The sequence below is a fragment of the Scyliorhinus torazame genome, chromosome 6 (assembly GCF_047496885.1).
Source record: "Scyliorhinus torazame isolate Kashiwa2021f chromosome 6, sScyTor2.1, whole genome shotgun sequence".
Classification (NCBI taxonomy): Eukaryota; Metazoa; Chordata; class Chondrichthyes; order Carcharhiniformes; family Scyliorhinidae; genus Scyliorhinus; species Scyliorhinus torazame.
The window spans coordinates 910,283-938,250 of NC_092712.1; the positions used below are offsets into that span (position 1 = coordinate 910,283).

General features: G+C 50.7%; 1 protein-coding gene across 1 annotated transcript in view; it reads right to left on the bottom strand.

The window, feature by feature from the left end:
• The window catches only part of mapk15 (mitogen-activated protein kinase 15), a 687,990-nt gene that overhangs the window by 650,030 nt on the left and 9,992 nt on the right, over positions 1 to 27,968 (bottom strand). Inside the window, 1 exon segment of the mRNA XM_072510157.1 lies at positions 18,408 to 18,538. Coding sequence (XP_072366258.1) covers positions 18,408 to 18,538 — 131 coding nt within the window.

Sequence of the window (27,968 nt, forward strand, 5' to 3'; positions counted from 1 at the left end):
GTGAGGGGACTGGGTGTGAGGAGACTGGGTGTGAAGGGACTGGGTGTGAGGGGACTGGGTGTGAGGTGACTGGGTGTGAGGGGACTGGGTGTGAGGGGACTGGGTGTGAGGAGACTGGGTGTGAGGGGACTGAGTGTGAAGGGACTGAGTGTGAAGGGACTGGGTGTGAGGGGACTGCGTGTGAGGGGACTGCGTGTGAGGGGACTGGGTGTGAAGGGACTGGGTGTGAGGGGACTGGGTGTGAGGAGGCTGGGTGTGAGCGGACTGGGTGTGAGGAGACTGGGTGTGAGGAGACTGGGTGTGAGGGGACTGGGTGCGAGGGGACTGGGTGTGAGGAGACTGGGTGTGAGGGGACTGGGTGTGAGGAGACTGGGTGCGAGGGGACTGGGTGTGAGGGGACTGGGTGTGAGGGGACTGGGTGTGAGGGGACTGGGTGTGAGGGGACTGGGTGTGAGGGGACTGGGTGTGAGCGGACTGGGTGTGAGGGGACTGGGTGTGAGGGGACTGGGTGTGAGGGGACTGGGTGTGAGGAGACTGGGTGTGAGCGGACTGGGTGTGAGGGGACTGGGCGTGAGGAGACTGGGTGCGAGGAGACTGGGTGCGAGGGGACTGGGTGCGAGGGGACTGGGTGCGAGGGCACTGGGTGTGAGGGGACTGGGTGTGAGCGGACTGGGTGTGAGCGGACTGGGTGTGAGGGGACTGGGTGTGAGGGGACTGGGTGTGAGGGGACTGGGTGTGAGGGGACTGGGTGTGAGGAGACTGGGTGTGAGGGGACTGGGTGAGAGGGGACTGGGTGAGAGGGGACTGGGTGTGAGGGGACTGGGTGCGAGGGGACTGGGTGTGAGGGGACTGGGTGTGAGGGGACTGGGTGTGAGGGGACTGGGTGTGAGGAGACTGGGTGTGAGGAGACTGGGTGTGAGCGGAATGGGTGAGAGGGGACTGGGTGTGAGGGGACTGGGTGTGAGGGGACTGGGTGTGAGTAGACTGTGTGAGGGGACTGGGTGTGAGGGGACTGGGTGTGAGGGGACTGGGTGTGAGGAGACTGGGTGTCAGGGGACTGGGTGTGAGGAGACTGGGTGTGAGGAGGCTGGGTGTGAGGGGACTGGGTGTGAGGGGACTGGGTGTGAGGAGGCTGGGTGTGAAGGGACTGGGTGTGAGGGGACTGGGTGTGAGGGGACTGGGTGTGAGGAGACTGGGTGTGAGGGGACTGGGTGTGAGGGGACTGGGTGTGAGGGGACTGGGTGTGTGGGGACTGGGTGTGAGGGGACTGGGTGTGAGTAGACTGTGTGAGGGGACTGGGTGTGAGGGGACTGGGTGTGAGGGGACTGGGTGTGAGGAGACTGGGTGTGAGGGGACTGGGTGTGAGGAGACTGGGTGTGAGGGGACTGGGTGTGAAGGGACTGGGTGTGAGGGGACTGGGTGTGAGGTGACTGGGTGTGAGGGGACTGGGTGTGAGGGGACTGGGTGTGAGGAGACTGGGTGTGAGGGGACTGAGTGTGAAGGGACTGAGTGTGAAGGGACTGGGTGTGAGGGGACTGGGTGTGAGGGGACTGGGTGTGAAGGGACTGGGTGTGAGGTGACTGGGTGTGAGGAGACTGGGTATGAGGAGACTGGGTATGAGGAGACTGGGTGTGAGGGGACTGGGTGTGAGGGGACTGGGTGTGAGGAGGCTGGGTGTGAGGAGATTGGGTGTGAGGGGACTGGGTGTGAGGGGACTGGGTGTGAGGGGACTGGGTGTGAGGAGACTGGGTGTGAGGAGACTGGGTGTGAGGGGACTGGGTGTGAGGAGACTGGGTGTGAGCGGACTGGGTGTGAGCGGACTGGGTGTGAGCGGACTGGGTGCGAGGGGACTGGGTGCGAGCGGACTGGGTGCGAGCGGACTGGGTGCGAGGGGACTGGGTGCGAGGGGACTGGGTGCGAGGGGACTGGGTGTGAGGGGGCTGGGTGTGAGGGGCCTTGGTGTGAGGGGACTGGGTGTGAGGGGACTGGTTGTGAGGGGACTGGGTGTGAGGGGACTGGGTGTGAGGGGACTGGGTGTGAGGGGACTGGGTGTGAGGAGACTGGGTGTGAGGGGACTCGGTGTGAGGAGACTGGGTGTGAGGGCACTGGGTGTGAGGAGACTGGGTGTGAGGGCACTGGGTGTGAGGAGACTGGGTGTGAGGGGACTGGGTGTGAGGGGACTGGGTGTGAGGGGACTGGGTGTGAGGGGACTGGGTGTGAGGAGACTGGGTGTGAGGGGACTGGGTGTGAGGGGACTGGGTGTGAGGGGACTGGGTGTGAGGGGACTGGGCGTGAGGAGGCTGGGCGCGAGGAGACTGGGCGCGAGGGGACTGGGTGTGAGGGGACTGGGTGTGAGGGGACTGGGTGCGAGGGGACTGGGTGCGAGGGGACTGGGTGCGAGGGGACTGGGTGTGAGGGGACTGGGTGTGAGGGGACTGGGTGTGAGGGGACTGGGTGTGAGCGGACTGGGTGTGAGGGGACTGGGTGTGAGGGGACTGGGTGTGAGGGGACTGGGTGTGAGGAGACTGGGTGTGAGGGGACTGGGTGTGACCGGCTGGGTGTGAGGGCACTGGGTGTGAGGGGACTGGGCACGAGGAGGCTGGGCGCGAGGAGACTGGGTGTGAGGGCACTGGGTGTGAGGAGACTGGGTGTGAGGGGACTGGGTGTGAGGAGACTGGGTGTGAGGAGACTGGGTGTGAGGAGACTGGGTGTGAGCGGACTGGGTGTGAGGGGACTGGGTGTGAGGGGACTGGGTGTGAGGGGACTGGGTGTGAGGGGACTGGGTGTGAGGAGACTGGGTGTGAGGAGACTGGGTGTGAGGAGACTGGGTGTGAGCGGACTGGGTGTGAGGGGACTGGGTGTGAGGGGACTGGGTGTGAGGGGACTGGGTGTGAGTAGACTGTGTGAGGGGACTGGGTGTGAGGGGACTGGGTGTGAGGGGACTGGGTGTGAGGAGACTGGGTGTGAGGGGACTGGGTGTGAGGAGACTGGGTGTGAGGAGGCTGGGTGTGAGGGGACTGGGTGTGAGGGGACTGGGTGTGAGGAGGCTGGGTGTGAAGGGACTGGGTGTGAGGGGACTGGGTGTGAGGGGACTGGGTGTGTGGGGACTGGGTGTGAGGAGACTGGGTGTGAGGGGACTGGGTGTGAGGGGACTGGGTGTGAGGAGACTGGGTGTGAGGGGACTGGGTGTGAGTAGACTGTGTGAGGGGACTGGGTGTGAGGGGACTGGGTGTGAGGGGACTGGGTGTGAGGGGACTGGGTGTGAGGGGACTGGGTGTGAGGGGACTGGGTGTGAGGAGACTGGGTGTGAGGGGACTGGGTGTGAGGGGACTGGGTGTGAGGGGACTGGGTGTGAGGGGACTGGGTGTGAGGAGACTGGGTGTGAGGGGACTGGGTGTGAAGGGACTGGGTGTGAGGGGACTGGGTGTGAGGGGACTGGGTGTGAAGGGACTGGGTGTGAGGTGACTGGGTGTGAGGAGACTGGGTATGAGGAGACTGGGTATGAGGAGACTGGGTGTGAGGGGACTGGGTGTGAGGGGACTGGGTGTGAGGGGACTGGGTGTGAGGAGGCTGGGTGTGAGGAGATTGGTTGTGAGGGGACTGGGTGTGAGGGGACTGGGTGTGAGGGGACTGGGTGTGAGGGGACTGGGTGTGAGGAGACTGGGTGTGAGGAGACTGGGTGTGAGGAGACTGGGTGTGAGGGGACTGGGTGTGAGGGGACTGGGTGTGAGGGGACTGGGTGTGAGCGGACTGGGTGTGAGCGGACTGGGTGCGAGGGGACTGGGTGCGAGCGGACTGGGTGCGAGCGGACTGGGTGCGAGGGGACTGGGTGTGAGGGGACTGGGTGTGAGGGGACTGGGTGTGAGGGGACTGGGTGTGAGGGGACTGGGTGTGAGGAGACTGGGTGTGAGGGGACTGGGTGTGAGGAGACTGGGTGTGAGGGCACTGGGTGTGAGGAGACTGGGTGTGAGGGCACTGGGTGTGAGGAGACTGGGTGTGAGGGGACTGGGTGTGAGGGGACTGGGTGTGAGGGGACTGGGTGTGAGGAGACTGGGTGTGAGGGGACTGGGTGTGAGGGGACTGGGTGTGAGGGGACTGGGTGTGAGGAGACTGGGCGCGAGGGGAGTGGGTGTGAGGAGACTGGGTGTGAGCGGACTGGGTGTGAGGGGACTGGGTGTGAGGGGACTGGGTGTGAGGGGACAGGGTGTGAGTAGACTGTGTGAGGGGACTGTGTGTGAGGGGACTGGGTGTGAGGAGACTGGGTGTGAGGGGACTGGGTGCGAGGGGACTGGGTGTGAGGGGACTGGGTGTGAGGAGACTGGGTGTGAGGGGACTGGGTGTGAGGAGACTGGGTGTGAGGGGACTGGGTGCGAGGAGACTGGGTGTGAGGGGACTGAGTGTGAGGAGACTGGGTGCGAGGGGACTGGGTGTGAGTGGACTGGGTGTGAGGGGACTGGGTGCGAGTGGACTGGGTGTGAGGGGACTGGGTGTGAGGGGACTGGGTGTGAGGGGACTGGGCACGAGGAGACTGGGTGTGAGGGGACTGGGTGTGAGGGGACTGGGTGTGAGGGGACTGGGTGTGAGGGGACTGGGTGTGAGGAGGCTGGGCGCGAGGAGACTGGGGGTGAGGGGACTGGGTGTGAGGGGACTGGGTGTGAGGGGACTGGGTGTGAGGAGACTGGGTGTGAGGGGACTGGGTGCGAGGGGACTGGGTGTGAGGGGACTGGGTGTGAGGGGACTGGGTGTGAGGAGACTGGGTGTGAGCGGACTGGGTGTGAGCGGACTGGGTGTGAGGGGACTGGGTGTGAGGGGACTGGGTGTGAGGGGACTGGGTGTGAGGAGACTGGGTGTGAGGGGACTGGGTGTGACCGGCTGGGTGTGAGGGCACTGGGTGTGAGGGGACTGGGCACGAGGAGGCTGGGCGCGAGGAGACTGGGTGTGAGGGCACTGGGTGTGAGGGCACTGGGTGTGAGGGGACTGGGCACGAGGAGGCTGGGCGTGAGGAGACTGGGCGTGAGGGGACTGGGTGTGAGGGGACTGGGTGTGAGGGGACTGGGTGTGAGGGGACTGGGCACGAGGAGGCTGGGTGTGAGGGGACTGGGTGTGAGGAGACTGGGCGCGAGGAGACTGGGTGTGAGGGGGCTGGGTGTGAGGGGACTGGGTGTGAGGGGACTGGGTGTGAGGGGACTGGGTGTGAGGGGACTGGGCACGAGGAGACTGGGCACGAGGAGACTGGTAGTGAGGGGACTGGGTGTGAGGGGACTGGGTGTGAGGGGACTGGGTGTGAGGAGGCTGGGTGTGAGGGCACTGGGTGTGAGGGGACTGGGTGTGAGCGGACTGGGTGTGAGGGGACTGGGTGTGAGGGGACTGGGTGTGAGGAGACTGGGTGTGAGGAGACTGGGTGCGAGGGGACTGGGTGTGAGGAGACTGGGTGTGAGGGGACTGGGTGCGAGGGGACTGGGTGTGAGGAGACTGGGTGTGAGGAGGCTGGGTGTGAGGAGGCTGGGTGTGAGGGGACTGGGTGTGAGGGGACTGGGTGTGAGGAGACTGGGTGTGAAGGGACTGGGTGTGAGGGGACTGGGTGTGAGGAGACCTGGCGCGAGGGGAGTGGGTGTGAGGAGACTGGGTGTGAGCGGACTGGGTGTGAGCGGACTGGGTGTGAGGGGACCTGGGTGTGAGGGGACTGGGTGTGAGGGGACTGGGCACGAGGAGACTGGGCACGAGGAGACTGGGTGTGAGGGGGCTGGGTGTGAGGGGACTGGGTGTGAGGAGACTGGGTGTGAGGGGACTGGGTGTGAGGGGACTGGGTGTGAGGGGACTGGGTGTGAGGAGGCTGGGTGTGAGGGGACTGGGTGTGAGGAGATAGGGTGTGAGGGGACTGGGTGTGAGGAGGCTGGGTGTGAGGAGGCTGGGTGTGAGGGGACTGGGTGTGAGGGGACTGGGTGTGAGGAGACTGGGTGTGAGGAGACTGGGTGTGAGGGGACTGGGTGTGAGGAGACTGGGTGTGAGGGGTCTGGGTGTGAGGAGGCTGGGTGTGAGGGGACTGGGTGTGAGGGGACTGGGTGTGAGGGGACTGGGTGTGAGGGGACTGGGTGTGACGAGACTGGGTGTGAGGAGACTGGGTGTGAGGGGACTGGGTGTAAGGGGACTGGGTGTGAGGGGACTGGGTGTGAAGAGACTGGGCACGAGGAGAGTGGGTGTGAGGGGACTGGGTGTCCCAAGGTGCAGGCAGAGAAATGGGTGACCACCAGAAAGGGCAGGCAGTCAGTGCAGGAATCCCCTGTGGTTGTCCCCCTCTCGAACAGGTATATCCCTTTGGATACTGTCGGGGGGGATAGCCTATCAGGGGAAAACAACAGCAGCCAGAGCAGTGGCACCACGGCTGGCTCTGATGTTCAGAAGGGAGGGTCAAAGCTCAGAAGAGTAATAGTAATAGGGGACTCTATAGTCAGGGGCACAGATAGACACTTCTGTGGACGTGAAAGAGACTCCAGGATGGTATGTTGCCTCCCTGGTGCCAGGGTCCAGGATGTCTCCGAACGGGTAGAGGGCATCCTGAAGGGGGAGGGCAAACAGGCAGAGGTCGTTGTACATATTGGTACTAACGACATAGGCAAGAAGGGGCATGAGGTCCTGCAGCAGGAGTTCAGGGAGCTAGGCAGAAAGTTAAAAGACAGGGCCTCGAGGGTTGTAATCTCGGGATTATTCCGTGCCACGTGCCAGTGAGGCTAGAAATAGGAAGATTGAGCAGCTAAACACGTGGCTAAACAGCTGGTGTAGGAGGGAGGGTTTCCATTATCTGGACCACTGGAAGCTCCTCCGGGGCAGGTGTGACCTGTATAAGAAGGACGGGTTGCATCTAAACCGGAGAGGCATAAATATCCTGGCCGCGAGGTTTGCTAGTGTCACACGGGAGGGTTTAAACTAGTATGGCAGGGGGGTGGGCACGGGAGCAATAGGTCAGAAGGTGAGAGCATTGAGGGAGAGCTAGGGAATAGGGACAGTGTGGCTCTGAGGCAGAGCAGACAGGGAGAAGTTGCTGAACACAGCGGGTCTGGTGGCCTGAAGTGCATATGTTTTAATGCAAGGAGCATTACGGGTAAGGCAGGTGAACTTAGAGCTTGGATTAGTACTTGGAACTATGATGTTGTGGCCATTACAGAGTCCTGGTTGAGGGAAGGGCAGGATTGGCAGCTAAACGTTCCAGGATTTAGATGTTTCAGGCGGGATAGAGGGGGATGTAAAAGGGGAGGCGGAGTTGCGCTACTTGTTCGGGAGAATATCACAGCTATACTGCGAGAGGACACCTCAGAGGGCAGTGAGGCTATATGGGTAGAGATCAGGAATAAGAAGGGTGCAGTCACAATGTTGGGGGTATACTACAGGCCTCCCAACAGCCAGCGGGAGATAGAGGAGCAGATAGGTAGACAGATTTTGGAAAAGAGTAAAAACAACAGGGTTGTGGTGATGGGAGACTTCAACTTTGTCGTCTTTTAAAATCTTTCCTACTTCAAGACTGTGAAGAAAACAACTTTACAACTCTGTTTCGAAATAAATAACTTTGTCTTTATTGACCAAAGTCTGCATGCAGATGGCTACAGGTTAGAGAGAGAGAGAGCTGTTAAGGTAAACCTGCTCATTCTTTCTCAAGCTCGCAAAGACATGGAGAAAACGTTCAATATTTATACACAAGCTGTATCATTTTACAAAAACAGACCTTGTTCAAAAATGTCAATACAGTCATAACTTCTGATCAAACATGTTGTCATGGAAAGACCCTGACTCGGCTTATTTGCAGTAGTTTGTCTTTAGAGGATTTAAGACATGGTCCAATTTTGTTTTTACCTCTGCCCTCATGATGCCTTGACGCAGGTGGACCGAGGTCATGAGGAAGTTGTGTTATTAGGACATTCCTAGATCGTGGCTTTGTTATCAGGTTTTACTAAGGTCAGGCACTATTTTCCCTCTTCTGGCCTTGTATGATACGATTATGTGGATTCTTAGCTTTGTCTAGTTTGTCAGGGTCTGATCTTGGCACTGAGCTGACACAGCTGTCTCACACTTGGCTACATAAGTTGGCTATTTTTCCCATCATGCTATTGCTGAGTTTGTACACTTTCACAACTTCCCAAATATTGACTGGGACTCACTTAGTGCCAGGGGCTTAGACGGGGCGGAGTTTGTAAGGAGCATCCAGGAGGGCTTCTTAAAACAATATGTAGACAGTCCAACTAGGGAAGGGGCGGTACTGGACCTGGTATTGGGGAATGAGCCCGGCCAGGTGGTAGATGTTTCAGTAGGGGAGCATTTCGGTAACAGTGACCACAATTCAGTAAGTTTTAAAGTACTGGTGGACAAGGATAAGAGTGGTCCTAGGATGAATGTGCTAAATTGGGGGAAGGCTAATTATAACAATATTAGGCGGGAACTGAAGAACATAGATTGGGGGCGGATGTTTGAGGGCAAATCAACATCTGACATGTGGGAGGCTTTCAAGTGGCAGTTGAAAGGAATTCAGGACCGGCATGTTCCTGTGAGGAAGAAGGATAAATACAGCAATTTTCGGGAACCTTGGATGACGAGAGATATTGTAGGCCTCGTCAAAAAGAAAAAGGAGGCATTTGTCAGGGCTAAGAGGCTGGGAACAGACGAAGCCTGCGTGGAATATAAGGAAAGTAGGAAGGAACTTAAGCAAGGAGTCAGGAGGGCTAGAAGGGGTCACGAAAAGTCACTGGCAAATAGGGTTAAGGAAAATCCCAAGGCTTTTTACACGTACATAAAAAGCAAGAGGGTAGCCAGGGAAAGGGTTGGCCCACTGAAGGATAGGCAAGGGAATCTATGTGTGGAGCCAGAGGAAATGGGCGAGGTACTAAATGAATACTTTGCATCAGTATTCACCAAAGAGAAGGAATTGGTAGATGTTGAGTCTGGAGAAGGGGGTGTAGATAGCCTGGGTCACATTGTGATCCAAAAAGACGAGGTGTTGGGTGTCTTAAAAAATATTAAGGTAGATAAGTCCCCAGGGCCGGATGGGATCTACCCCAGAATACTGAAGGAGGCTGGAGAGGAAATTGCTGAGGCCTTGACAGAAATCTTTGGATCCTCGCTGTCTTCAGGGGATGTCCCGGAGGACTGGAGAATAGCCAATGTTGTTCCTCTGTTTAAGAAGGGTGGCAGGGATAATCCCGGGAACTACAGGCCGGTGAGCCTTACTTCAGTGGTAGGGAAATTACTGGAGAGAATTCTTCGAGACAGGATCTACTCCCATTTGGAAGCAAATGGACGTATTAGTGAGAGGCAGCGCGGTTTTGTGAAGGGGAGGTCGTGTCTCACTAACTTGATAGAGTTTTTCGAGGAGGTCACTAAGATGATTGATGCAGGTAGGGCAGTAGATGTTGTCTATATGGACTTCAGTAAGGCCTTTGACAAGGTCCCTCATGGTAGACTAGTACAAAAGGTGAAGTCACACGGGATCAGGGGTGAACTGGCAAGGTGGATACAGAACTGGCTAGGCCATAGAAGGCAGAGGGTAGCAATGGAGGGATGCTTTTCTAATTGGAGGGCTGTGACCAGTGGTGTTCCACAGGGATCAGTGCTGGGACCTTTGCTCTTTGTAGTATATATAAATGATTTGGAGGAAAATGTAACTGGTCTGATTAGTAAGTTTGCAGACGACACAAAGGTTGGTGGAATTGCGGATAGCGATGAGGACTGTCTGAGGATACAGCAGGATTTAGATTGTCTGGAGACTTGGGCGGAGAGATGGCAGATGGAGTTTAACCTGGACAAATGTGAGGTAATGCATTTTGGAAGGGCTAATGCAGGTAGGGAATATACAGTGAATGGTAGAACCCTCAAGAGTATTGAAAGTCAAAGAGATCTAGGAGTACAGGTCCACAGATCACTGAAAGGGGCTACACAGGTGGAGAAGGTAGTCAAGAAGGCATACGGCATGCTTGCCTTCATTGGCCGGGGCATTGAGTATAAGAATTGGCAAGTCATGTTGCAGCTGTATAGAACCTTAGTTAGGCCACACTTGGAGTATAGTGTTCAATTCTGGTCGCCACACTACCAGAAGGATGTGGAGGCTTTAGAGAGGGTGCAGAAGAGATTTACCAGAATGTTGCCTGGTATGGAGGGCATAAGCTATGAGGAGCGATTGAATAAACTCGGTTTGTTCTCACTGGAACGAAGGAGGTTGAGGGGCGACCTGATAGAGGTATACAAAATTATGAGGGGCATAGACAGAGTGGATAGTCAGAGGCTTTTCCCCAGGGTAGAGGGGTCAATTACTAGGGGGCATAGGTTTAAGGTGAGAGGGGCAAAGTTTAGAGTAGATGTACGAGGCAAGTTTTTTACGCAGAGGGTAGTGGGTGCCTGGAACTCACTACCGGAGGAGGTAGTGGAGGCAGGGACGATAGGGACATTTAAGGGGCATCTTGACAAATATATGAATAGGATGGGAATAGAAGGATACGGACCCAGGAAGTGTAGAAGATTGTAGTTTAGTCGGGCAGTATGGTCGGCACGGGCTTGGAGGGCCGAAGGGCCTGTTCCTGTGCTGTACATTTCTTTGTTCTTCTTTGTTCTTTGAGACCAAAACTGAACACAATACTCCAGATGTGGCCTCACTAACACCTTATACAATTGCAGCATAACCTCCCTAGTCTTAAACTCCATCCCTCTAGCAATGAAGGACAAAATTCCATTTGCCTTCTTAATCACCTGTTGCACCTGAAAACCAACTTTCTGCGACTCATGCACTAGCACACCCAGGTCTCCGCACAGCAGCATGTTTTAATATTTTATCATTTAAATAATAATCCCTTTTGCCGTTATTCTTACCAAAATGGATAACCTCACATTTGTCAACATTGTATTCCATCTGCCAGACCCTAGCCCATTCACTTAGCCTATCCAAATCCCTCTGCAGACTTCCAGTATCCTCTGCACTTTTTGCTTTACCACTTATCTTAGTGTCGTGTGCAAACTTGGACACATTGCCCTTGGTCCCCAACTCCAAATCATCTATGTAAATTGTGAACAGTTGTGGGCCCAACACTGATCCCTGAGGGACACCACTAGCTACTGATTGCCAACCAGAGAAACACCCATTAATCCCCACTCTTTGCTTTCTATTAATTAACCAATCCTCTATCCATGCTCCTACTTTCCCCTTAATGCCATGCATCTTTATCTTATGCAACAACCTTTTGTGTGGCACCTTGTCAAAGGCTTTCTGGAAATCCAGATATACCACATCCATTGGCTCCCCGTTATCTACCGCACTGTTAATGTCCTCAAAAAATTCCACTAAATTAGTTAGGCACGACCTGCCCTTTATGAACCCATGCTGCGTCTGTCCAATGGGACAATTTCCATCCAGATGCCTCGCTATTTCTTCCTTGATGATAGATTCCAGCATCTTCCCTACTACCGAAGTTAAGCTCACTGGCCTATAATTACCCACTTTCTGCCTACCTCCTTTTTTAAACAGTGGTGTCACGTTTGCTAATTTCCAATCCGCCGGGACCACCCCAGAGTCTAATGAATTTTGGTAAATTATCACTAGTGCATTTGCAATTTCCCTAGCCATCTCTTTTAGCACTCTGGGATGCATTCCATCAGGTCCAGGAGACGTGTCTACCTTTAGCCCCATTAGCTTGCCCATCACTACCTCCTTGGTGAGAACAATCCTCTCAAGGTCCTCACCTGTCAGAGCCTCATTTCCATCAGTCACTGGCATGTTATTTGTGTCTTCCACTGTGAAGACCGACCCAAAAAACCTGTTCAGTTCCTCAGCCATTTCCTCATCTCCCAATATTAAATCTCCCTTCTCATCCTCTAAAGGACCAATATTTACCTTAGCCACTCTTTTTTGTTTTATGTATTTGTAGAAACTTTTACTATCTGTTTTTATATTCTGAGCAAGTTTACTCTCATAATCTATCTTACTCTTCTTTATAGCTTTTTTAGTAGCTTTCTGTTGCCCCCTAAAGATTTCCCAGTCCTCTAGTCTCCCACTGATCTTTGCTACTTTGTATGTTTTTTCCTTCAATTTGATACTCTCCCTTATTTCCTCAGATATCCACGGTCGATTTTCCCTCTTTTTACCGTCCTTCCTTTTTGTTGGTATTAACCTTTGCTGGGCACTGTGAAAAATCACTTGGAAGGTTCTCCACTGTTCCTCAACTGTTTCACCATAAAGTCTTTGCTGCCAGTCTACCTTAGCTAGTTCCTCTCTCATCCCATTGTAATCTCCTTTGTTTAAGCACAAAACACTAGTGCTTGATTTTACCTTCTCACCCTCCATCTGTATTTTAAATTCCACCATATTGTGATCGCTCCTTCCGAGAGGATCCCTAACTATGAGATCCTGAATCAATCCTGTCTCATTACACAGGACCAGATCTAGGACCGCTTGTTCCCTCGTAGGTTCCATTACATACTGTTCGAGGAAACTATCGCGGATACATTCTATAAACTCCTCCTCAAGGCTGCCTTGACCGACCTGGTTAAACCAATCAACATGTAGATTAAAATCCCCCATGATAACTGCTGTACCATTTCTACATGCATCTGTTATTTCTTTGTTTATTGCCTGCCCCACCATAATGTTACTATTTGGTGGCCTATAGATTACTCCTATCAGTGACTTTTTCGCCTTACTATTCCTGATTTCCACCCAAATGGATTCAACCTTATCCTCCATAGCACCGATGTCATCCCTTACTGTTGCCCGGATGTCATCCTTAAATAACAGAGCTACACCACCTCCCTTACCATCCACTCTGTCCTTCCGAAAAGTTTGATACCCTCGGATATTTAACTCCCAGTCGTGACCATCCTTTAACCATGTTTCAGTAATGGCCACTAAATCATAGTCATTCACGATGATTTGCGCCATCAACTCATTTACCTTATTCCGAATACTACGAGCATTCAGGTAAAGTACACTTACGTTGGCTTTTTTACCTCTGTTCTTAATCTTAACACCTCGATCAGTAACCTCTCCTAAGTTATATTTCCTCTTAACCTTTCTCCTAATTTTCCTTGTCGTCAAACCCACATCTTCCTGTAACAACCTGCCGCATCGCTTACCATTAATGTTTTCACTTCCCGTTTTATTTCTTTTAGTATTTCTGGTCCTATTCACTGAGCTCTCCTCAGTCACTGTACCTTGTACTGTCGCCCTTTTTGATTTTTGACTATGGCTTCTCTGCCTTACACTTTCCCCCTTACTGCCTTTTATTTCTGTCCCTGTTTTACGACCTTCCAACTTCCTGCATTGGTTCCCATCCCCCTGCCACATTAGTTTAAACTCTCCCCAACAGCTCTAGCAAACACCCCCCCTCGGACATCGGTTCCAGTCCTGCCCAGGTGCAGACCGTCCAGTTTGTACTGGTCCCACCTCCCCAGAACCGGTTCCAATGTCCCAGGAATTTGAATCCCTCCCTCTTGCACCATCTCTCGAGCCACGTATTCATCCTCACTATCCTGACATTCCTACTCTGACTAGCTCGTGGCACTGGTAGCAATCCTGAGATTACTACCTTTGAGGTCCTACTTTTTAGTTTAACAGGCAACCTGAGTCGATTTCAGCGGGAGCGGAGCAGGCTAGTCAATTTCAGCGGGAGCAGTGCGCAAGTGATTTCTGGGAGGTAAGTCTCTCCTTTAAAAACACTTGTCTTTGCAGGAGCAGGCCAGTCGATTTCAGCGGGAGCGGAGCAGGTTAGTCAATTTCAGCGGGAGCGGTGCGTTAGTGATTTCTGGGAGACCTTCACAGGAGCAGGCTAGTCAATTTCAGCGGTAAACACTTACCTGGTCCCGTTTTCAGTCCCTCTTTGCTGTTTTTTTTTAAAAATTAGTGTTTTAGGCGGGAACAGGAAGTCGACCCGCGGACGTCTGGGAAGACCCTCACCAATAAATTCTGGTGGAGAGGAAACCCGAGACACTACACGTGTAGTGTCTCCCACCCGCCCTCCTCCTCTAACCTAATAATAAAACCCATTGGTGTGAGGTAAGTACCATATTTTATTATTATTATTATTATTTTTTTAAATTTAATTTAGTTGTTAGCCAGATCTTGGTAGAAAGTTAGAGGGATGGCAGGGAAGGGAGTGCAATGTTCCTCCTGTAGGATGTTTGAGGTGAGGGATGCCGTTAGTGTCCCTGCTGATTTTACCTGCAGGAAGTGCTGCCATCTCCAGCTCCTCCAAGACCGAGTTAGGGAACTGGAGCTGGAGTTGGAAGAACTTTGGATCATTCGGGAGGCAGAAGGGGTCATAGATAGCAGCTTCAGGGAATTAGTTACACCAAAGATTGGAGATAGATGGGTAACTGTAAGAGGGACTGGGAAGAAGCAGTCAGTGCAGGGATCCCCTGCGGTCGTTCCCCTGAGAAACAAGTATACCGTTTTGGATACTTGTGGGGGGGGGGAACTTACCAGGGGTAAGTCATGGGATACGGGCCTCTGGCACGGAATCTGTCCCTGTTGCTCAGAAGGGAAGGGGGGAGAGGAGCAGAGCATTAGTAATTGGGGACTCGATAGTCAGGGGCACAGATAGGAGATTTTGTGGGAGCGTGAGAGACTCACGTTTGGTATGTTGCCTCCCAGGTGCAAGGGTACGTGATGTCTTGGATCGTGTTTTCCGGGTCCTTAGGGGGGAGGGGGAGCAGCCCCAAGTCGTGGTCCACATTGGCACTAACGACATAGGTAGGAAAGGGGACAAAGATGTCAGGCAGGCTTTCAGGGAGCTAGGATGGAAGCTCAGAACTAGAACAAACAGAGTTGTTATCTCTGGGTTGTTGCCCGTGCCACGTGATAGTGAGATGAGGAATAGGGAGAGAGAGCAATTAAACACGTGGCTACAGGGATGGTGCAGGCGGGAGGGATTCAGATTTCTGGATAACTGGGGCTCTTTCTGGGGAAGGTGGGACCTCTACAGACAGGATGGTCTACATCTGAACCTGAGGGGCACAATGGGGGGGGAGATTTGTTAGTGCTCTTTGGAGGGGTTTAAACTAATGCAGCAGGGGCATGGGAACCTGGATTGTAGTTTTAGGGTAAGGGAGAATGAGAGTATAGAGGTCAGGAGCACAGATTTGACGTCGCAGGAGGGGGCCAGTGTTCAGGTAGGTGGTTTGAAGTGTGTCTACTTCAATGCCAGGAGTATACGAAATAAGGTAGGGGAACTGGCAGCATGGGTTGGTACCTGGGACTTTGATGTTGTGGCCATTTCGGAGACATGGATAGAGCAGGGACAGGAATGGATGTTGCAGGTTCCGGGGTTTAGGTGTTTTAGTAAGCTCAGAGAAGGAGACAAAAGAGGGGGAGCGAGGGAACCGTGGTTTACCTATGTGAAGATGAGGTGTGACGTTTCAGTTGGGGCGATGGATAGTTACAAGGTAGCGAGGAAGGATCTAAAGAGAGAGCTAAGATGAGCAAGGAGGGGACATGAGAAGTATTTGGCAGGTAGGATCAAGGAAAACCCAAAAGCTTTCTATAGGTATGTCAGGAATAAGCGAATGACTTGGGAAAGAGTAGGACCAGTCAAGGACAGGGATGGGAAGTTGTGTGTGGAGTCTGATGAGATAGGCGAGATACTAAATGAATATTTTTCGTCAGTATTCACTCAGGAAAAAGGTAATGTTGTGGAGGAGAATGCGGAGACCCAGGCTAATAGAATAGATGGCATTGAGGTACGTAGGGAAGAGGTGTTGGCAATTCTGGACAGGCTGAAAATAGATAAGTCCCCAGGTCCTGATGGGATTTATCCTAGGATTCTCTGGGAGGCCAGGGAAGAGATTGCTGGACCTTTGGCTTTAATTTTTATGTCATCATTGGCTACAGGAATAGTGCCAGAGGACTGGAGGATAGCAAATGTGGTCCCTTTGTTCAAAAAGGGAGCAGAGACAACCCCGGCAACTATAGACCGGTGAGCCTCACGTCTGTTGTGGGTAAAGTCTTGGAGGGGATTATAAGAGACAAGATTTATAATCATCTAGATAGGAATAATATGATCAGGGATAGTCAGCATGGCTTTGTGAAGGGTAGGTCATGCCTCACAAACCTTATTGAGTTCTTTGAGAAGGTGACTGAACAGGTAGACGAGGGTAGAGCAGTTGATGTGGTGTATATGGATTTCAGCAAAGCGTTTGATAAGGTTCCCCACAGTAGGCTATTGCAGAAAATACGGAGGCTGGGGAGTGAGGGTGATTTAGAGATGTGGATCAGAAATTGGCTAGCTGAAAGAAGACAGAGGGTGGTGGTTGATGGGAAATGTTCAGAATGGAGTTCAGTTACAAGTGGAGTACCACAAGGATCTGTTCTGGGGCCATTGCTGTTTGTCATTTTTATCAATGACCTAGAGGAAGGCGCAGAAGGGTGGGTGAGTAAATTCGCAGACGATACTAAAGTCGGTGGTGTTGTCGATAGTGTGGAAGGATGTAGCAGGTTACAGAGGGATATAGATAAGCTGCAGAGCTGGGCTGAGAGGTGGCAAATGGAGTTTAATGTAGAGAAGTGTGAGGTGATTCACTTTGGAAGGAATAACAGGAATGCGGAATATTTGGCTTATGGTAAAGTTCTTGGAAGTGTGGATGAGCAGAGGGATCTAGGTGTCCATGTACATAGATCCCTGAAAGTTGCCACCCAGGTTGATAGGGTTGTGAAGAAGGCCTATGGAGTGTTGGCCTTTATTGGTAGAGGGATTGAGTTCCGGAGTCAGGAGGTCATGTTGCAGCTGTACAGAACTCTGGTACGGCCGCATTTGGAGTATTGCGTACAGTTCTGGTCACCGCAGTATAGGAAGGACGTGGAGGCTTTGGAGCGGGTGCAGAGGAGATTTACCAGGATGCTGCCTGGTATGGAGGGAAAATCTTATGAGGAAACGCTGATGGACTTGAGGTTGTTTTCGTTGGAGAGAAGAAGGTTAAGAGGAGACTTATTAGAGGCATACAAAATGATCAGGGGGTTGGATAGGGTGGACAGTGAGAGCCTTCTCCCCCGGATGGAAATGGCTGGCACGAGGGGACATAACTTTAAACTGAGGGGTAATAGATATAGGACAGAGGTCAGAGGTAGGTTCTTTACGCAAAGAGTAGTGAGTCCGTGGAATGCCCTACCTGCTACAATAGTGAACTCGCCAACATTGAGGGCATTTAAAAGTTTATTGGATAAACATATGGATGATAATGGCATAGTGTAGGTTAGATGGCTTTTGTTTCGGTGCAACATCGTGGGCCGAAGGGCCTGTACTGCGCTGTATCGTTCTATGTTCTATGTTCTAACCTGCCGTTGTATATAACAGTCTCTCTCTCTCCAGTGTGGGAAGGATTATGGAGGTGTTAAGTAAGTTTGGCTACGTTTCGAAGTATAGACTTAATTTGGTGAAGAGTGAAGTGTTTTCGGTGAGACCTCCGAGACAGGGAGGAGTTCAGGAGAAGCTGCGGTTTCGCCTGGCCAGGCCGAGAGTCAGCGATTTGGGAGGGCAGACAGCTCATGAGCTTTGTTGCTCAGTTGAATTTGGCCAGCTGGTAGCTGGGGCGAAGGGAGATTTGAAGAGGTGGGATGTTCTTCTGCTTTCATTGCGCAAGTTCAAACGGAGGAAATGACAGTCGCCCCAAAATTCTTATTACTTTTCCAGAGTCTCCCAATCCTTTTACCTAAATCCTGCTTTGGGAAGATTAATGAACTGAACTTCCGCCTTTTGTGGGCGGGCAAGGCACCTCGGGTTAGGAGGGCGTTTTTGCAGAGAGATAGGTGATCGGTGGGGGTTGATGTTGCCGAATTTGATGAACTATGACTGGGCGGCGAATATCGAGAAGGTTCTGAAATGGGTCGTGGAGGAAGGGTCGGTTTGGGATTGGATGGAGGCAGCTTCCTGTTCAGGGTCGTGTTGGAGGGCGATGATGTGGGTGGGAGGTCTGTCGGAGATTTAGCATCCGGAGAAAGTGAAGTACGTCATTAGGGAGTTGGAGGAAGGGTTCTATTCGAGGTGGAGGCTGTCTCTCCTTCTTCAAGAATTGGTATTCGTCAGAAAACAGAGTGGGGGACGGTTTGCAAAAAAAAGAAAAGGTGGCGTAAAGGATGGGATGGTGGGTCGTTTGTTTATTATAAAAATTGTATGAAGTCAAATGAGTGTTCTGTAGATTGCAAAATGGAAATGTCTTGAATAAAAATAATTTTTAATAAAGGATTGTGTCATTATTTGAGATTGTATCTCCATATTCGTCCAAAATCAATCACTTCACCTTTCTCAGAATTAAATTTAATCTGTCACTGCAGATGTGTTGAACGAGGTAAGATGATGTGCAGACGCCCATTCCTGCACACATTCACACTGGCACGGGAGAGGAGGAAGCCAGTCTGCCTGGGTGAGGTGTAGAGATTTCAACATTCCTACCTTCTGATCCCGATGGATAACGTTACCCGAATGGATAAACTTGGTGGCTTTCAGCAGTTGGTAGAGGATGTAGCGGATGTGAATATCCTTCAACAGATTGCCCTTCTTTATTACTGCATGCAAATCTGTCTCTGCAATACACAACATAGAGTCACCAGCCCGCACACAACATCCTCACCCCAATACACAACATCCTCACCCCAATACACAACATCCTCATCCCAATACACAACATCCTCACCCCAATACACAACATCCTCACCCCAATACACAACATCCTCATCCCAATACACAACATCCTCACCCCAATACACAACATCCTCATCCCAATACACAACATCCTCACCCCAATACACAATATCCTCACCCCAATACACAACATCCTCACCCCAATACACAACATCCTCACCCCAATACACAACATCCTCACCCCAATACACAACATCCTCACCCCAATACACAACATCCTCACCCCAATACACAACATCCTCATCCCAATACACAACATCCTCACCCCAATACACAACATCCTCACCCCAATACACAACATCCTCACCCCAATACACAACATCCTCATCCCAATACACAACATCCTCATCCCAATACACAACATCCTCACCCCAATACACAACATCCTCACCCCAATACACAACATCCTCACCCCAATACACAACATCCTCATCCCAATACACAACATCCTCACCCCAATACACAATATCCTCACCCCAATACACAACATCCTCACCCCATTACACAACATCCTCACCCCAACACACAACATCCTCACCCCAATACACAACATCCTCATCCCAATACACAACATCCTCACCCCAATACACAATATCCTCACCCCAATACACGACATCCTGAACCCAACACACAACATCCTCACCCCATTACACAACATCCTCACCCCAATACACAACATCCTCACCCCAATACACAACATCCTCATCCCAATACACAACATCCTCACCCCAATACACAACATCCTCATCCCAATACACAACATCCTCACCCCAATACACAATATCCTCACCCCAATACACAACATCCTCACCCCAATACACAACATCCTCATCCCAATACACAACATCCTCACCCCAATACACAACATCCTCTTCCCAATACACAACATCCTCACCCCAATACACAACATCCTCACCCCAATACACAACATCCTCACCCCATTACACAACATCCTCACACAATTACACAACATCCTCACCCCAAAACACAACATCCTCAGCCCAATACACACATCCTCACCCCAATACACAACATCCTCAACCCCAATACACAACATCCTCAACCCAACACACAACATCCTCACCCCAATACACAATATCCTCACCCCAATACACAACATCCTCACCCCAATACACAACATCCTCATCCCAATACACAACATCCTCACCCCAATACACAACATCCTCACCCCAATACACAACATCCTCACCCCATTACACAACATCCTCACACAATTACACAACATCCTCACCCCAAAACACAACATCCTCAGCCCAATACACACATCCTCACCCCAATACACAACATCCTCAACCCCAATACACAACATCCTAAACCCAACACACAACATCCTCACCCCAATACACACATCCTCACCCCAATACACAACATCCTCAACCCCAATACACAACATCCTCAACCCAACACACAACATCCTCAACCCCAATACACAACATCCTCAACCCCAATACACAACATCCTCAACCCAACACACAACATCCTCACCCCAATACACAACATCCTCAACCCCATTACACAACATCCTCAACCCCAATACACAACATCCTCAACCCAACACACAACATCCTCACCCCAATACACAACATCCTCACCCCAATACACAACATCCTCAGCCCAATACACAACATCCTCAACCCAACACACAACATCCTCATCCCAATACACAACATCCTCAACCCAACACACAACATCCTCACCCCAATACACAACATCCTCATCCCAATACACAACATCCTCAACCCAATACACAACATCCTGAACCCAACACACAACATCCTCACCCCAATACACAACATCCTCCCCCCACTACACAACATCCTCATCCCAATACACAACATCCTCAGCCCAATACACAACATCCTCACCCCAATACACAACATCCTCATCCCAACACACAACATCCTCACCCCAATACACAACATCCTCATCCCAATACACAACATCCTCAACCCAATACACAACATCCTGAACCCAACACACAACATCCTCACCCCAATACACAACATCCTCCCCCCACTACACAACATCCTCATCCCAATACACAACATCCTCAACCCCAATACACAACATCCTCATCCCAACACACAACATCCTCACCCCACGACACAACATCCTCATCCCAATACACAACATCCTCACCCCAATACACATCCTCAACCCAATACACAACATCCTCATCCCAACACACAACATCCTCACCCCAATACACAACATCCTCACCCCAATACACATCCTCAACCCAATACACACATCCTCACCCCAATACACAACATCCTCACCCCAATACACAACATCCTCATCCCAATACACAACATCCTCACCCCAATACACAACATCCTCATCCCAATACACAACATCCTCACCCCAATACACAACATCCTCATCCCAATACACAACATCCTCAACCCCAATACACAACATCCTCAACCCAACACACAACATCCTCACCCCAATACACAACATCCTCATCCCAATACACAACATCCTCACCCCAATACACAACATCCTCAACCCAACACACAACATCCTCACCCCAATACACAACATCCTCACCCCAATACACAACATCCTCACCCCAGCACACAACATCCTCACCCCAATACACAACATCCTCATCCCAATACACAACATCCTCACCCCAATACACACATCCTCACCCCAATACACAACATCCTCAACCCCAATACACAACATCCTCACCCCAATACACAACATCCTCACCCCAATACACAACATCCTCAACCCCAATACACAATATCCTCACCCCAATACACAACATCCTCACCCCAATACACAACATCCTCAACCCAATACACAACATCCTGAACCCAACACACAACATCCTCAACCCAACACACAACATCCTCAACCCCAATACACAACATCCTCACCCCAATACACAACATCCTCAACCCCAAGACACAACATCCTCAAACCAACACACAACATCCTCACCCCACGACACAACATCCTCATCCCAATACACAACATCCCCATCCCAATACACAACATCCTCAACCCAACACACAACATCCTCACCCCAATACACAACAGCCTCACCCCAATACACATCCTCATCCCAATACACAACATCCTCACCCCAATACACAACATCCTCACCCCAATACACAACACCCTCACCCCAATACACAACATCCTCATCCCAATACACAACATCCACATCCCAATACACAACATCCTCACCCCAATACACAACATCCTCAACCCCAATACACAACATCCTCACCCCAATACACTACATCCTGAACCCAACACACAACATCCTCACCCCCATACACAACATCCTCACCCCAATACACAACATCCTCAACCCAACACACAACATCCTCAACCCAATACACAACATCCTCACCCCAATACACAACATCCTCAACCCCAATACACAACATCCTCACCACAATACACAACATCCTCACCCCAATACACAACATCCTCATCCCAATACACAACATCCTCAACCCCAATACACAACATCCTCACCCCAATACACAACATCCTCACCCCAATACACAACATCCTCATCCCAATACACAACATCCTCACCCCAATACACAACATCCTCACCCCAATACACAACATCCTCATCCCAATACACAACATCCTCAACCCAATACACAACATCCTCACCCCAATACGCAACACCCTCACCCCAATACGCAACATCCTCACCCCAAAACGCAACACCCTCACCCCAATACACAACATCCTCATCCCAATACACAACATCCACATACCAATACACAACATCCTCACCCGAATACACAACATCCTCACCCCCAATACACAACATCCTCAACCCCAATACACAACATCCACATACCAATACACAACATCCTCAACCCCAATACACAACATCCTCACCCCAATACACAACATTCTCAACCCAACACACATCCTCAACCCAATTCACAACATCCTAAACCCCGATACACAACATCCTCAACCCCAATACACAACATCCTCACCCCAATACACAACATCCTCAACCCAACACACAACATCCTAAACCCCAATACACAACATCCTCAACCCCGATACACAACATCCTCACCCCCAATACACAACATCCTCACCCCAATACACAACATCCTGAACCCAATACACAACATCCTCACCCCAATACACAACATCCTCACCCCAATACACAACATCCTCATCCCAATACACAACATCCTCAACCCAATACACAACATCCTCACCCCAATACACAACATCCTCAACACCAATACACAACATCCTCACCCCAATACACAACATCCTCAACCCAATACACAACACCCTCACCTCAATACGCAACATCCTCACCCCAATACACAACATCCTCAACCCCAATACACAACATCCTCAAACAAATACACAACATCCTCACCCCAATACACAACATCCTCACCCCAATACACAACATCCTCACCCCAATACACAACATCCTCATCCCAACACACAACATCCTCACCCCAATACACAACATCCTCAACCCAACACACAACATCCTCATCCCAATACACAACATCCTCACCTCAATACACAACATCCTCATCCCAACACACAACATCCTCATCCCAATACACAACATCCTCACCCCAATACACAACATCCTCACCCAAATACACTACATCCTCACCCCAATACACAACATCCTCACCCCAATACACAACATCCTCACCCCAATACACAACATCCCCATCCCAATACACAACATCCTCAACCCAACACACATCCTCACCCCAAAACACAACATCCTCAACTGAATATACCACATCCTCACCCCAATACACAACATCCTCACCCCAATACACAACATCCTCAACCCCAATACACAACATCCTCACCCCAACACACAACATCCTCACCCAAATTCACAACATCCTCACCCCAATACGCAACATCCTCAACCCAATACACAACATCCTCAACCCAATACACAACATCCTCACCCCAATACACAACATCCTCACCCCAATACACAACATCCTCAACCCCAATACACAACATCCTCATCCCAACAATATCATGAACCCAATACACAACATCCTCAACCCCAATACACAACATCCTCAACCCCAATACACAACATCCTCACCCCAATACACAACATCCTCACCCCAATACACAACATCCTCACCCCAATACACAACATCCTCATCCCAATACACAACATCCTCACCCCAATACACAACATCCTCACCCAAATACACAACATCCTCACCCCAATACACAACATCCTCACCCCAATACACAACATCCTCATCCCAATACACAACATCCTCAACCCAATACACAACATCCTCACCCCAATACACAACATCCTCAACACCAATACACAACATCCTCACCCCAATACACAACATCCTCAACCCAATACACAACACCCTCACCTCAATACGCAACATCCTCACCCCAATACACAACATCCTCAACCCCAATACACAACATCCTCAAACAAATACACAACATCCTCACCCCAATACACAACATCCTCACCCCAATACACAACATCCTCACCCCAATACACAACATCCTCATCCCAACACACAACATCCTCACCCCAATACACAACATCCTCAACCCAACACACAACATCCTCATCCCAATACACAACATCCTCACCTCAATACACAACATCCTCATCCCAACACACAACATCCTCATCCCAATACACAACATCCTCACCCCAATACACAACATCCTCACCCAAATACACTACTTCCTCACCCCAATACACAACATCCTCACCCCAATACACAACATCCTCACCCCAATACACAACATCCTCACCCCAATACACAACATCCTCACCCCAATACACAACATCCTCACCCCAATACACAACATCCTCACCCCAATACACAACATCCTCATCCCAATACACAACATCCTCACCCCAATACACAACATCCTCACCCCAATACACAACATCCTGAACCCAATACACAACATCCTCAACCCAATACACAACATCCTCACCCCAATACACAACATCCTGAACCCAATACACAACATCCTGAACCCAATACACAACATCCTCACCCCAATACACAACATCCTCACCCCAATACACAACATCCTCATCCCAATACACAACATCCTCATCCCAACACACAACACCCTCACCCCAGCACACAACATCCTCACCCCAATACACAACATCCTCACCCCAATACACAACATCCTCACCCCAATACACAACATCCTCATCCCAATACACAACATCCTCATCCCAACACACAACACCCTCACCCCAGCACACAACATCCTCACCCCAATACACAACATCCTCATCCCAATACACAACATCCTCACCCCAATACACAACATCCTCATCCCAATACACAACATCCTCACCCCAATACACAACATCCTCACCCCAATACACAATATCCTCACCCCAATACACAACATCCTCACCCCAATACACAACATCCTCATCCCAATACACAACATCCTCACCCCAATACACAACATCCTCACCCCAATACACAACATCCTCACCCCAATACACAACATCCTCACCCCAATACACAACATCCTCACCCCAATACACAACATCCTCATCCCAATACACAACATCCTCACCCCAATACACAACATCCTCACCCCAATACACAACATCCTCACCCCATTACACAACATCCTCACACAATTACACAACATCCTCACCCCAAAACACAACATCCTCAGCCCAATACACACATCCTCACCCCAATACACAACATCCTCAACCCCAATACACAACATCCTCAACCCAACACACAACATCCTCACCCCAATACACAATATCCTCACCCCAATACACAACATCTCACCCCAATACACAACATCCTCATCCCAATACACAACATCCTCACCCCAATACACAACATCCTCACCCCAATACACAACATCCTCACCCCATTACACAACATCCTCACACAATTACACAACATCCTCACCCCAAAACACAACATCCTCAGCCCAATACACACATCCTCACCCCAATACACAACATCCTCAACCCCAATACACAACATCCTCAACCCAACACACAACATCCTCACCCCAATACACACATCCTCACCCCAATACACAACATCCTCAACCCCAATACACAACATCCTCAACCCAACACACAACATCCTCAACCCCAATACACAACATCCTCAACCCCAATACACAACATCCTCAACCCAACACACAACATCCTCACCCCAATACACAACATCCTCAACCCCATTACACAACATCCTCAACCCCAATACACAACATCCTCAACCCAACACACAACATCCTCACCCCAATACACAACATCCTCAACCCAATACACAACATCCTCAGCCCAACACACAACATCCTCACCCCAATACACAACATCCTCCCCCCACTACACAACATCCTCATCCCAATACACAACATCCTCAGCCCAATACACAACATCCTCACCCCAATACACAACATCCTCATCCCAACACACAACATCCTCACCCCAATACACAACATCCTCATCCCAATACACAACATCCTCAACCCAATACACAACATCCTGAACCCAACACACAACATCCTCACCCCAATACACAACATCCTCCCCCCACTACACAACATCCTCATCCCAATACACAACATCCTCAGCCCAATACACAACATCCTCACCCCAATACACAACATCCTCATCCCAATACACAACATCCTCATCCCAATACACAACATCCTCAACCCCAATACACAACATCCTCATCCCAACACACAACATCCTCACCCCACGACACAACATCCTCATCCCAATACACAACATCCTCACCCCAATACACATCCTCAACCCAATACACAACATCCTCATCCCAACACACAACATCCTCACCCCAATACACAACATCCTCACCCCAATACACATCCTCAACCCAATACACACATCCTCACCCCAATACACAACATCCTCACCCCAATACACAACATCCTCATCCCAATACACAACATCCTCACCCCAATACACAACATCCTCATCCCAATACACAACATCCTCACCCCAATACACAACATCCTCATCCCAATACACAACATCCTCAACCCCAATACACAACATCCTCAACCCAACACACAACATCCTCACCCCAATACACAACATCCTCATCCCAATACACAACATCCTCACCCCAATACACAACATCCTCAACCCAACACACAACATCCTCACCCCAATACACAACATCCTCACCCCAATACACAACATCCTCACCCCAGCACACAACATCCTCACCCTAATACACAACATCCTCATCCCAATACACAACATCCTCACCCCAATACACACATCCTCACCCCAATACACAACATCCTCAACCCCAATACACAACATCCTCACCCCAATACACAACATCCTCACCCCAATACACAACATCCTCAACCCCAATACACAATATCCTCACCCCAATACACAACATCCTCACCCCAATACACAACATCCTCAACCCAATACACAACATCCTGAACCCAACACACAACATCCTCAACCCAACACACAACATCCTCAACCCCAATACACAACATCCTCACCCCAATACACAACATCCTCAACCCCAAGACACAACATCCTCAAACCAACACACAACATCCTCACCCCACGACACAACATCCTCATCCCAATACACAACATCCCCATCCCAATACACAACATCCTCAACCCAACACACAACATCCTCACCCCAATACACAACAGCCTCACCCCAATACACATCCTCATCCCAATACACAACATCCTCACCCCAATACACAACATCCTCACCCCAATACACAACACCCTCACCCCAATACACAACATCCTCATCCCAATACACAACATCCACATCCCAATACACAACATCCTCACCCCAATACACAACATCCTCAACCCCAATACACAACGTCCTCACCCCAATACACTACATCCTGAACCCAACACACAACATCCTCACCCCCATACACAACATCCTCACCCCAATACACAACATCCTCAACCCAACACACAACATCCTCAACCCAATACACAACATCCTCACCCCAATACACAACATCCTCAACCCCAATACACAACATCCTCACCACAATACACAACATCCTCACCCCAATACACAACATCCTCATCCCAATACACAACATCCTCAACCCCAATACACAACATCCTCACCCCAATACACAACATCCTCACCCCAATACACAACATCCTCATCCCAATACACAACATCCTCACCCCAATACACAACATCCTCACCCCAATACACAACATCCTCATCCCAATACACAACATCCTCAACCCAATAC